This window comes from Delphinapterus leucas, chromosome 19, assembly GCF_059928025.1.
Source record: "Delphinapterus leucas isolate spDelLeu-1000000601 "Yukka" chromosome 19, BTC_Dleu_Yukka2, whole genome shotgun sequence".
Classification (NCBI taxonomy): domain Eukaryota; kingdom Metazoa; phylum Chordata; class Mammalia; order Artiodactyla; family Monodontidae; genus Delphinapterus; species Delphinapterus leucas.
This window is the reverse complement of record NC_143147.1, coordinates 6795745-6808294: the sequence shown is the minus strand read 5'-3', so window position 1 is coordinate 6808294 and position 12550 is coordinate 6795745. Positions and strand designations below refer to the sequence as shown.

General features: G+C 52.9%; 1 protein-coding gene across 18 annotated transcripts in view; it reads right to left on the bottom strand.

Moving 5' to 3' along the window:
* The window catches only part of MPRIP (myosin phosphatase Rho interacting protein), a 129000-nt gene extending 117897 nt beyond the window's left edge, over positions 1 to 11103 (bottom strand). For 11 of the 18 annotated variants that reach the window (XR_016388815.1, XM_089900178.1, XM_089900164.1 and 8 more), the window contains exon 1: positions 10870 to 11100. Coding sequence is in view for 17 of the 18 variants with exons in the window: in XM_089900178.1 (XP_089756304.1) it covers positions 10870 to 10992 (123 nt within the window). In the remaining variant the exon portion in view is untranslated. Of the gene's footprint in view, positions 1 to 10869 lie in introns of all 18 variants that reach the window. The other 7 variants (XM_089900163.1, XM_089900175.1, XM_089900176.1 and 4 more) reach the window with 3 other exon arrangements.
* Between the last annotated feature and the right edge of the window lie 1447 nt (positions 11104 to 12550).

The following is a 12550-nucleotide window of genomic DNA, read 5'->3' as shown; positions in this document are numbered from 1 at the left end:
TCTTAAATTACCGAGTGCTGGTGAACTTAGCATATTGGGAATGTGCTAAACGCAGCTGAACAGCACACTTCATTTATTTATTTATTTTTGGTTGCGTTGGGTCTTCGTTGCTGCACGCCAGCTTTCTCTTGTTGCAGCAAGCGGGACTACTCTTGTGTTGTGCAGGTTTCTCACTGTGGTGGCTTCTCTTGTTGTGGAGCACGGGCTCTAGGCACGCGGGCTTCAGTAGTTGTGGCGCACGGGCTCAGTAGTTGTGGTGCATGGGGTTAGTTGCTCCGTGGCATGTGGGATCTTCCCAGACCAGGGCTCAAACCTGTGTCCCCTGCATTGGCAGGCGGATTCTTAACCACTGCGCCACCAGGGAAGTCCTGAACTGTATGCTTTAAAGTGATTAATTTTACGTTCCATGAATTTTACCTCAAAAAACCAAGAACAAACAAAAACCCACATGCAGACCTCACTAGATCTCAGGCCCAGAGACGGGAGGGCACGAGGCCGCCGGCCTGCTGGCCATCCTCCCTCCCACGCCCCAGCTCAGCTGCCCACTCACCCCTCTGCCCACACACATGCCCTGCAAGCCCAGCCCATGCCCAGGGCTCCTCCCTGGACAGCAGCAGCTGCAGGAAGAGGGGAAAGGGACACTTTAGAAAGCCCCTTCCCTGTCTGGGCTTGACAAGGAGCCGATGGCCGTGGAATTTTTGGAACACGATGCTACTTGTGGCAAAGGGAGGAATGCTAGAGAATGCGTGGGGACAAATTTCTGAGGCAATGGCTTTGCAGGAAAAATATCACACCCTGTCCCTCAAAAAGCTGTGCTTCCTATAAAGTAACAGGTAAGACAGGAAAGTCCAATGGAAGGAAAAAAAAAAAAAAGAGACAGGAAATTTAACAAGTTCAGCCCAAGCCTCATCCTCCAGCCCCACCCTTCCCAGCACATATACCCCTGGCAGGGCAGCCCCCGGCTGCTGGACACGAGGCGCCAAGGGACACACACAGCTAGAGATCTAAGGTCCAGAAAGCCTACTTGAGCCCACCCAGGTCCACAAGGGGAACAGTGGGAGGAGGCCAAGTCAGACTATCTGGGTTTGCGTCCCACCTCTGCCACTTGCTGTGTCACCCCCGGGCAAGTTCTAGGACCTCTTTCCATCTCAGTTTTCTTATCTCTCTACTTCATAAGGCTGTTATGAATATAAATGAGTTAACAGTGGCCTGGCACACAGCAGTTATTGTTAGCTATGAATGCCACCACTGACCACTGCCACAATAAATAATCTCAGAGCACGTCAACTGCTCCTTCGATTTAAGTATAGAAAGCCACACCAGACAAGGCTGCATGGCCAGCTCGCTGGCCCAGTTCCCAGGAAGATCCTCTAAGCTCACAGGGTTTCTAGGAGGGAAGGGAGACGTGGGGATGAGAGTCAACGGGCTGTGTGCCAAGATGGCATCTGCCTGTTAGAAGAGCTTGCTCACAGGCTCTCGCAAGGAGCCACATCTGCTTGTTTAGACCCCACGGAACGCTCCACCCCCTGGAAGAGTGTGTGATCTGTAAAGGATGTGGGACAGCAGGGGAGGAAGCTGGAGAACCCACCTGCCAGCTGAAGTGAGTTAATCAATGCTGGTGACCAAAGGGCCTGGCCAGACCTCCTGCTCACTGCCCAGTGATTCAGGACTGGGCCCAGGCTGCTCTCTACCCTCCTCTGCCCATTTACCCCAGGCCCACGGGCAAGAAAACTTGGATTCCCAGACAACTGCTCCCAGGGACACCAGCAGGATAAGCAGCTTCTCTTAACCCTCTCCCACCTTGCTGATGGCCACTCAGACACTTCCATGCAAAGTGACTTCTGAAATCGGGATGTGCCACTGCCATTCACGGGACTTGCACTGTGCATTTCTCTGGGCTTGGGAGGTGCTCAGGGGTGGCTGTCACGCTGGCTGTTGGCCTCTGGAGCAGCCCACACCCTCTAATGGTAAGTCTGGCCTCTTCGCTTTTTTGCGGGGGGGCCACGCTGCACGGCCTATGGGATCTTAGTTCCCTGACTAGGGATCGAACCCATGCCCCCTGCAATGGAAGTGCAGAGTCTTAACCACTGGACCACCAGGGAAGTCCTGCCTCTTCGCTTCTTATACTCTAAAAATTCTTAAAATCAGTTCACTCTTTACACTTAAACATGTTCTGAAAATCAAACCCACATAAGGAAACCCACAAGGCCCTTCCAATCCCTCGGGGCTGACGTGGGGAAGCTGCTAGGGTGATGCCAAGCAGCTCGCAGGAGAGTAGGCGGCCTGGGCCCCTGCTCTGTGGGCACAGGGCAGACAGAAAGAGAGTCTGAGGGCCAGCCATCCCACGTGCTAGCACCTCGCCACAGAGGTGGCTCGCCTCTCTGGGTCAGTGCTGATGAAACGAAGCCCGTATACTGAGCGCCCACTACACACGCAAGCATTCACAGATGTGGCACTCTTGCTATTTCCTGCATCTTCCACCATCCTCACAGGCGCCCACAGACATGGATCTTGTTGCAGCCCCCGTTTTCAGAGGAGGGATGCAGACTCTTAAATTCTGGGTAAGTTGCTCAAGCAGCATAAGACCCAAATCTGAGCTGAAAGCCCCCTCCCTTAACCCTCCCATTCCCTTACCTGAGCACGTGTAACTGTGTCAGATTTCTAGGTCAGAGCGGTCCCTAAGCGGAAGACCCGCCAGCCCCAGGTAGACAGGCTCTGAGTACGGCACCCGGGAGACCTGGACTCTTTCTCTGGTTCAGCTGGGACTCCCAGCAGCTGCTCCCCCTCCCAGCCCCTTTAGCTGTGGGCCAGGGTACTAGGAGGGGAGAAACGGGACCGCAGGTGCACATGGAGTCTCCCCGGTCTGCCTGTTCCAACCAGTGTTTTAGGACCTAGGGATCAAGGACACAACTACTTCCTGATTCTGAATCCCTCAGGGGAAAACAGTGCTTCCTGTTCAGGGCTGCACCAAAGGTGTGGTCACTGCAACAGGCCAGCAGCCTGTCCAGGGGACGTGAGACACTCCAAGGCTGAGATGTTAGGACCTGCGGGAGGACCTGTAAAATGCTCTGCCTGCCCCATGCGCCCCCAGCAACCAAGGAATCCAAGTCAGGGTAAGGCCCTGTTTCTGACAGCAAAGGTTAATGCATGTTAGCAGACACAGGGAGGGCCAAGAAAAACTTTGAAAAAACCCACACTGGCCTTCCTGTGACCTAGGCTGCACCTCCCTGGGTCTCAGTGGCTCCACCTGCTAATGGGGACAATCCTTCACCTGCTCAAGGGTGGGAGGATCCCCCAGCCCCTCAGGCCCCTCCTCCCGGGGGAAGGAATTAGAGCTCCATTAAACAGCTCTAACTCAGCTTGCAATAAATACCCCAGCCTCCTACTGAAACAGTACCACGTTAACAAGTCAAAGCGGCCTTGCCAGGAGGAGGGAGGGCAGGTTCCCGGCCGCACACCATGTGGCACACAGCCCCATCCGCAGGCAGCTCCGCGACCTAAGGCAGGCACCCAACCTCTCTGAAACTCGACGTCCCCTACACTCCACAGGTGGCCATGTTGCCACCAGCCCTGCTCGCCTCCCCAGCCGCCGGCGGTGGAAGGAAGTCACGGTACACACAACACCTGATCCAGTGCGAAGCAGGCTCAGGAGGACTCCACAGGCCCGTCGACTCACTCTCACCGCGAGCTGCCCCAAGGACCGGGCAGGACACCGTCCAGCGCAGCACACACACCAAGCTGAGCGAGGGGAGGAAGGAGCTGGAAGGGTTACAGACTCCAGGCAAGAACCAGGCTGTGGTTTCATGTGAACTAGGATGACCCTGACTGAGAAAACCAGCAAGTGGTTTGGAAGATTCTAGCTCCAGGCTCCAGAAACAAAATGGCAGCGAATCAATCCTCTGGCTCTCTTGCCTCCAAAGGAAGTGACAGTATAATGGGAGTCGTGGGGATGGGCATTCAGGGGTCCCATCCCAGGGCAGCTGTGAAAGAGCCGCAGACAATTTCACAGAGTCTCAGCTGCTCAAACTGAAGGGACCACGAAACCTAGGGCAGAGTTTTCAAACCTGCCCCTCGAAGACCTCAGAAATGACTGGAGGTCCCATGGGTGGGAAACAGATGGCTGAGAGGCCAAGCTCTGACCCCGTGTCGCCCAGAACAGTGTCACTTTTTCTGTTTCATACACAATATTTCTGTATGAGATTCCTTTGAGTAAAAGGCCCCGCAATTTAAAGTTTGAAAACCACTGACCTGGTCCAACCATGTCGTTTCAGATGAGAAAGTGATGCTTGGAGAGTGAGTTTCCAAGGATAAACGAAAAGCCTGTTTTCTCAGATTAAATGCTGCGAAATTGGCACCCAGTGCTCACCACGCCTCCCCGTGTGCCTCGCTCCCCCACAGGACGAGGATGTGGGCAGTAGGATATTACTTCCCTCTTGTCTCCTTTCCCTGATTGCAATGCTCTCTCCTCTCCTTCAAGTCTAGCTGGCAGCTTGGGAACAATTTAAAGATAAGTATTCCAAGTCAAATTTATTTCAGCTACACAACATCAGGGTCCTAGTGATCAGGCGAGAGCAGATCTGTTCCCCACAGGAGAGACCGTCATTATGCTTCTTGGAATATTAATTACCACAAAGGGGGTTCAGGAGTCTCCATCCATTCCATTAGTGGACCACTCCCTGTGTATAGAATGTGGGCACCTGCTTTACAGGTGGGAAACCAAGGCCGGGAGAATGTAAGTAACCTTTCTGGGTCACACTGCCACGTCTGTGCCAAGAACAATCACAGGTCGTCGACTGTAGTCCTTCTGCGTGGCAAGGGCACAGGAACTCAGAAAGAAAGGTCAAGTAGCACGCTAGAACACAGGGAAAAAGGCAGCTAGGATACAGCTGCAAAACACTCAGCAAATACAAAGGGTTGTGCAGAATGCAGTCACCACGTCCTGCCATGTGCCTGGAGGGACATGTAAGCCTGTCCCCACCCCCCCACCCCGGGCTCTCATTCACTCCCCACAGCATAGGTCCACTAAGCCCTGACCAGCAAACACCCTTCTCTCTTCTGCCCTGCAGGGAGTAGGGATCAGAGCCCCAGAGCTCTACAACACAGTAAAAGGAGTCACCAAAAAAGAAGTGACATTCAAAGAAAGAACCCCCTGAAGTTGGCAAAAAGACATCAAAAGGGGGATGCAAACAGGAGTAACAGCACGAGAGAGCCAACATTCCAGGAATCCGAATGCAGGCCAAGGAGAAAAACCCACAAGCGCAGCCTTCCCACCCTGGACTTCCCCCAAGGGTCTCAGGCCAGGCCACTGCAGCCAGAGACGCCCCATCCACCACTGTAGGCGCCAGCCACACGTGGCTACCGAGCACTGGGAAAGTGGCTAGTCCGGACCAAAGGTGCTGTAAAGGTAGAAATGTATATAACAGCTTTGTTACGTGTTGAAATGATAATATTTTGGATACGTTAAATAAAACGTAAAGTTAATTTCACCTGTTTCTTTTTACTTTTTAAATGTGGCAACTAGACAATTTTAAATTACATATGTTGCTCGCATTACACTTCTATTGGGCAGGGCTGGTCTAACCCAGGGGTGTTGGCAACCTATGTATGCTCGTTCCATTGACCAAATCTAGCCCATTGGCTATTTTTTTAAGGTCTCAAAACCAAGAATGGTTTTTACATTTTCAAAGAGTTATATAAGTACCTACTTAAATTCCTTGATTTTTCCTATGGGCCTGCAAAGCCTAAAATATATACTATCTGGCCCTTTAAGAAAAAATTTGCCAATCCCTTGTCTAGACTCCAGAAACAATCAGATATTCACTCCAATGACACAAGGAGCAGGGGGCAGGTTTGGAATTTGTGTGTGTGTGTGATTTTTGCACGTTTATTTTTTTAACTGAGATAAAATTCACATCACATAAAATTAACCACTTTAAAATGCATAATTCAGTGGCATTTAGTAATTTCCTCATGTTATATAAACAGCATCTCTATCTAATTCTAAAACATTTCATTACCCGAAAACAGAACCCCAACCCCATCAGCAGGCACTCCCCATTCCCCCCTTACCAGAACCTTGGCAACCACTAACTTGCTTTCTGTTTTTACAGATTTACCTGTTGTAGACATTTCATATAAGTGGAATCATACAGTATGTGACCTTTTGAGTCTGATTCTTTTCACTTAATATCATGTTTCTGAGGGTCCATCATGTTGTAGCATGTCTCAGTACTTCATTCCTTTTTATGACTGAATGATATTCCATTGTATGGATTAGACCACAATTTGTTTATCTATTCATCCACTGATCAATATTTGGGTTGTTGCTACTTTTTAGATATTGTGAATAGCACTCTTACAAACATATGCATAAAACTATTTGTTTGAATACCTGTTTTCAATTCTTTTGGGTATATGCTAGCAATGGAATCACTGAGTCATACGCTAATTGTTCTGATGAACTGCCAAACTGACTTCCACAGCGGCTGTACCATTTTACATTCCCACGAGCAATGCACAAGGGCTCCAATTTCTCCACATTTTCACCACACTTAATACTTCCCCTTTTCTACTAAAGCCATCCTAGTAGGTGTGAAGTAGTACCTCATTATGGTTTCAATTTGCATTTCCCTAATGACTAATGATGCTGACCATCTTTTCATGTGCTTACTGGCCATTTGTAAGGTCTGGAACTTCTGACACACCCCTTGCCAAACTATCTACCAATCTGTGAATAATCACAAATCTTCTAAAAAGGGGGGGCATGGAATCTTCCCATTGTTTCTGAGATGAATGTTAAGTCAAATAAAGAAGTTCCATACCATGGAACTTCCAAGAAAGTCACAGGAACAAAGGGAAATGATGAAATGATTGACTGAAATGACTGATGAAATGATTCACTGAGGCCAACTCCTGGCCCACCCACCTCTATGTCTGGGATTCCTACACCAAGGCCCCAGCAGTCCCAGCAGCGGAGTATGGACACAGCAAGGGGCAGAATTAGACCAGGAGGGCTGAGGGGGGACAAAGAAGGACTGAAGAGCTGGGAAAGATCAAGACCAACCTGCTCATTCTCCAGGAGGGAGAAACAACCCAGCCAAGGTCCCACAACAAAACAATGCTAGACCAGGGACTAGAACTGGAGTTTGGTGACTCCTTCCACAAAAAGTGATTCCTAATAGTGCACGAGTCAGCAGGAGAATGAGACATCATGTCAGGTCAATACCCACCAGGAACCCAGGCTGGGACGAGGACCTGGAAGCCAAGAACCCTAGTTCCAGACCTGCTGCTCTGCTCCCTCTATTCTCATTTCACTCTACACAGCCTCCTGAGTGACTCCATTCACTCCCATGACATCAGAATTCCCACCTGGCCCCACCCCTCCTCCAGCTCTAACCGCCTACTGCCTTAAGTGGGTGACTCCACCTAAGGACCAAATTGGACCTCCACCTCCTCCAAGTCAAATTTACCACACTATTTTTACTCCTCCCCGCTCCCTCAAATCTACTCCAAATCTGCTATTCTCAACTGCCATTAAGGGTACTTTTATCCACCCAGGTTTCCTCAATCCCCACTCTGATCAACTGCTAATATCCTGTCCCTGGTGTCTGACGACTCCTTTCCCTCCTGGCCAGCACTGACCTAGAGAAGATCTTTACTGACATTTAACTGGACTTCTTCAAAAGCATCTATTAGAACTTCTGCCTTTAGCCAGAATTATCTTCCTAAAACACAAATCCAATGGATTAAAAAGCTAAGCATAGGAAATTCCCTGGAGGTCCAGTGGTTAGGACTCCACGCTTTCACTGCCAAGGGCCTGGGTTCGATCCCTGGTCAGGGAACTAAGGTCCCACAAGCCATGCGGTGCAGCCAAAAACCAAACGAACAAGCAAAGCTAAGCATAAAAATAACTATAAAAGAACTAAGAAAAACATCAGAGACTATTTTATAACATTGGAAAGAACACCTTCATAAGAATGAGAATGAAACTACAAACTATAAAGGAAAACATGGAAATTAAACTGTCATATTTAAAACTACCACATGAGAAAGAGAAATGACCATACAATTAAAGACAATGTATGACAGGTGCCAGATTAACATCTAGAGCAGGAGTCGGCAAACCATGGCTCACAGGCCGATCCTGCCAGCTACCTATTTTTGTAAATAAAGTTTCACTGGAAAGAGCCATACCCCTTAGTGTATGTCTTATATACAGCAACTTCACACATCGGCTTTTGTGCTACAATGGCAAAGCTACATAGTAGTCACTAAGATCTTATGGCCCACAAGGCTGAAATATTTACTATCTGACCTTTAGGAAAAGTTTGTGGACCGCTGACCTAGAGTATATACAGAAGGTCCTACAAATCAATGGTGGGGGGGCCCTAACCCGATAGAAAAATGAGCAAATAATATGAAAATCCACAAAAGAACAAAATATATTCAATAAATACTACTAAAAGAGGCTTAATCTCACTGGTAACTAGGGAAATTATTAAAGAATTAAATCATTTGATAATACCCAATCCTGGCAATGGTATGATACAGCTTTTTTGGAAGACAATTTGGTGATTATCTGTAGAAAAAAAAAATTTAATGCACTTGATGTCAACCTAACTATTCTATTTTTAGGTATCTGCCCCCAGAGAAATACTTGCATTCGTGCGCACACGCACATGCATTCTCGCTCTCTCTCTCTCACACACACACACACACACACACACACACACACACACCCAAAAGCAGTTAGAAAGCTGTTCGTTGAGGCATTCACTGTCTATAATGACAAAACCTGGAAGTAACCTTGCTGTCCACCAATAAGGGAATGGTTAAACTATGGTACATCCCTGATGGTACAATATGCAAAACATCCCTGATGGTACAATGTGCAAAAAACAAGTTTGGTATATTGATATGTATTACCATGAAAATGGCTATAAAACATCATTAAGCAGAAAAAACAAAATATATTTCAGAGCAAAAACGCACATACAGTTTAGGTTTAAATAGGTTTTTTAACTGTACTTGAGTCTGCATGTATGCAGAGAAATGCATAGGAGAAGGACTAAAGGATAAATGCCTTAAAGAGGAGGTGGCCTCAATGATCACTGATCTATCTTCCAGCCTTGATGGTCTAAAATAAGCTCAGGGTGGGAGGGGCAACAGGAAGCAGGGGCTTGAAGGAGACTGATGGGAACCGATTGGCTGAGGTTTTCTAATGGAGCCATGAGGATGAGAGTAAGAGGCTGGGGGAGGGCCGGATGCAGGGAGCAGCAGCTAAGGCTGCTGGCAACAGCCCTGAGTCTCCCTCCGTCTCTCTTCAAGAACAGTTTCTTCCTGAAAGATCCCAAGAGGTAGAAGGCTGGCCTAGTCTCTCCCAGCACAAATAACCCCACTCATTTCAGAAACGACCATTCCACTTGTGCCCTGGAGGGCCCAGGCCTATTTCAAAACCCACAATTCAACTGTGAATACAGTGCAAGATTAAGGTACTTTTAAATCTGTGACATCCCCCTCCCCACCAAATCCAATTAATAATCAGCATTTTAAAAACAGATTCAATTCAAATATGCAGATTCCACTCTAATTCATCTAAGTTTAAGAATCGGAAAACAAGCCCTATGAGGTGTAAACACCCAATTTAGGCAGCTGCCTGGAATAACCAGAAAACTCTCTCAGAATAACCCTTGCCAAGCCAGAAACTTCCTAAATCCAAGCTTACTGTTCTGTAGGTGATTCCTGTTCATTTATTTTTTAAACTGCAAGAAGAAAAAGTTTCATACGATGTCATGCCTTGCTTTTCACAACAGCCTAGTGAGGCAGGAGAGCCAGGGATCCCTGCTCCCAATTTACAGAGAAGGAAAATAAACTATAAGGAGGCAAAGGGACTTGTTCAAGGTCACGCAGCTGCAAGTGATAGCCAAGCCTAGAAGTTCAGTCCCCTGACTCCTGGTCCAGGACCCTCATGGCCACATGAACTGCTTCCCAGGGCAAGGCGTCCAGTGGAGAGGAGAGCATCTCCCTCAGAAGCCCACCACAGCCCGGCACACCACCAGGACACGGACCCTGCCGTCCTAACGCTCTGACTCCGCAGCCCTGGGTGCGGGGTGAAGCTCTGGGTCTCGGGTACCAGAAGTTTCTTTCTGGCCACTGGGGAAGGCAGCCGGTCCCAGGCCGTCACCCCTGCCCTGCCACCCACTCGGCCGGCCGTGTAAACACTTCGCAGCAAGAGAAACCGCCAGGCCGGTCCACTCCAAAGCAGCGTGTCGGTGGAAGGAGCGCCCACGACGAAGTCAGCTGGGCTGGAACGGGAAGGGGCTCCCGGCCTCGCGCAGAGGAACCAAGGGAAGCTCGTGGCGGTTGGGGGGACGGAGGCTGCGGAGAGGCCGGGGGTGGGGGGGGCGGGGCCGGCCGGGAAAGCGGGAGTGGCCGCGCGGGGCCGCAGAGCCCAGCTCCGGAAGGGCCGGCCGGGCCCAGGACCCGCGCCGGGGGCACGCGGGACGGCCCGGCGCCGCGCTGTGGGCGGGTTTCCGCCGCCAAAGCGTGCGAAACCCCCCAGGGACGAGGGACAGAGACTCGGCCGGGAGCGGCGACCCTGGGGGCGGGGAGGCCGTGCGAGCCCCTCCCCCGCCGGCGGCCCCGGGTCGCGGCCCAGAGCGAGACCCGGACCCAAGTCGCCCCCGCCCGGTGGCCGCCGGTGGGAGAGGGCGCGGAGCCGGGCGGCCGAGTGTGGCCCCGCGCTTTGTTCCCGCGCTCGGCCGGGCGCCTCGAGACGCCGAAACGCATGAGTCACCGGGCGGCGAGCGGAGGGCGCCGCTCCGTCCCGCGGGCGCCGCTTTGTCCGCCCCGCCCGCGCCGCCCGCTCACCTGCGTCAGGTCCTCGTCGTTGAGCAGATGCGACTCGCGGGGCTTGAAACAGTTCTGACACTTGCTCTTGTTGAAGATGTTGGCCTGGAATTTCCTGCACGGGTTCTCCTTGGCCGCCGACATGGCCGGGAACGGGCTCAGGCCGGGCACCGCCGCATCCCCGGCCGCCGCCTCCAGCCGCGCACGCAGGCCGGCGCCTCACAGAGCGCGCGGCCCCCGCCGCCCGCCCGCGCCGCCGCCGCCGCCGCCGCCGCCGCCGCCGCCGCCGCCGCCGCCGCCCGCCGGTCCCGGGCCCATGGACGCGGCCTCGCGCGCCCACTCCCACTCCCGCCGCCGCCCCGCCGATCCCCGCGCTCGGTGCCCGCGCCGCCCTCGGCCGCAGCGAAGGGGAACGGAACGCCGGGCGCACTCCAGGACGGCAGGCGCGCGCGAGGGAGCGACAGGCCAGCGCGCGGGGCGTGGCGGCGCGCGGGGCGGGACCGCTTCCCGGCGCGATCGGCGGCCCGGCGGGCCAATGGCAGCGACGCGTCCTGGCTAACAAAGAAACGCCCTGGCCAATGGGAGCCGGGGGTGGGACAAAAGGCGGCCTGGCGCAAGGTAACTTGTGTAGGCGAAGTAAGGCGGGGCGTGGTGGGGAGTTCAGGCTTGGTGGACGGGCGCGCGGCCGCCGGTCCTGACAGCTGCGTGGGCGGGGCCTGCGGGCGGGGGGGGGCGCGGCCTGCGGGAGGGGCGGGGGCCTGAAGGCGGGGCGGGCCCTGCAGGCGGAGGCGGAGGCGGAGGCGGGGGCGGGGGCGGGGGCGGGGGCGGGGGCGGGGACGGCGGGCTGGCTCTGCAAACAGTTCCTGCAACCTCGCGGTCCCGCGCCCACGCGGAGACGATTAGTTTGACACCCACTATGCGCCGGCCCCGCGTGGCGGTTAGCAAGGCTACATACTGTTCCAAGTACTTGATATGCATGAGCTCAGTGAAGGCTCACAGCCTCCCCATCCCCATCCCCATCTTATGAGGGCGGACACTGAGGCGCAGAGAAGTTAAGGAGAGGGACATAGGGTTTTGGGCGGCGGGGGTGACTTAGAGATGTCAGCCCGGAAGAGCTGTCAGTTCTATTGCAGAAGATTAGTAAGGGCTGACGCGGTGCCAGGTACTGAGCCAGGCATTCCTGTCCCCACTACGTGCTTGAGGAAAATAAGGCTCCGATGTGTGCGTGTGCGGGGTCTACTAGGCGGGCCAACTGTCACTCCAATCGTCCACTGTCCAGCCTCCTGGCCAGAAGACCACTTGGAGAAGACTGTAAAGGGGGCGCAGGCAGAAGGCTCAGCAGCCAAGAGAGGGGGGCTCCTTCGGGAAATTAGGGGCGGCTTCAGAGAGGAGGGGAAATTCAAGCAGAAGGTGAGAGGTCGAGAGGGGCTGGGGTGGAGGTAGCAGAGGAAGGAGCAGGACGGATGAGGCTGAGGGATTCCCGAGGGCCAGGGCACCCCACGCCTCGGGTTCCAAGCTCGGGCGCGCGTAAAGGTCATCCTGCCGGCAGCCAGGAGTCTACCATGGGAGTTTCCAAACGGGGGGTGAGCCAGCTCAGCCCTCACAGAGGAGGGGACACTGAAGCATGTGTTAGTGGCAGCGACAGCAGCTGTTGCTAAGGGAATGGAAGGTTTCAGGAGAAGCAGCAACTGCTTCCAGGGCT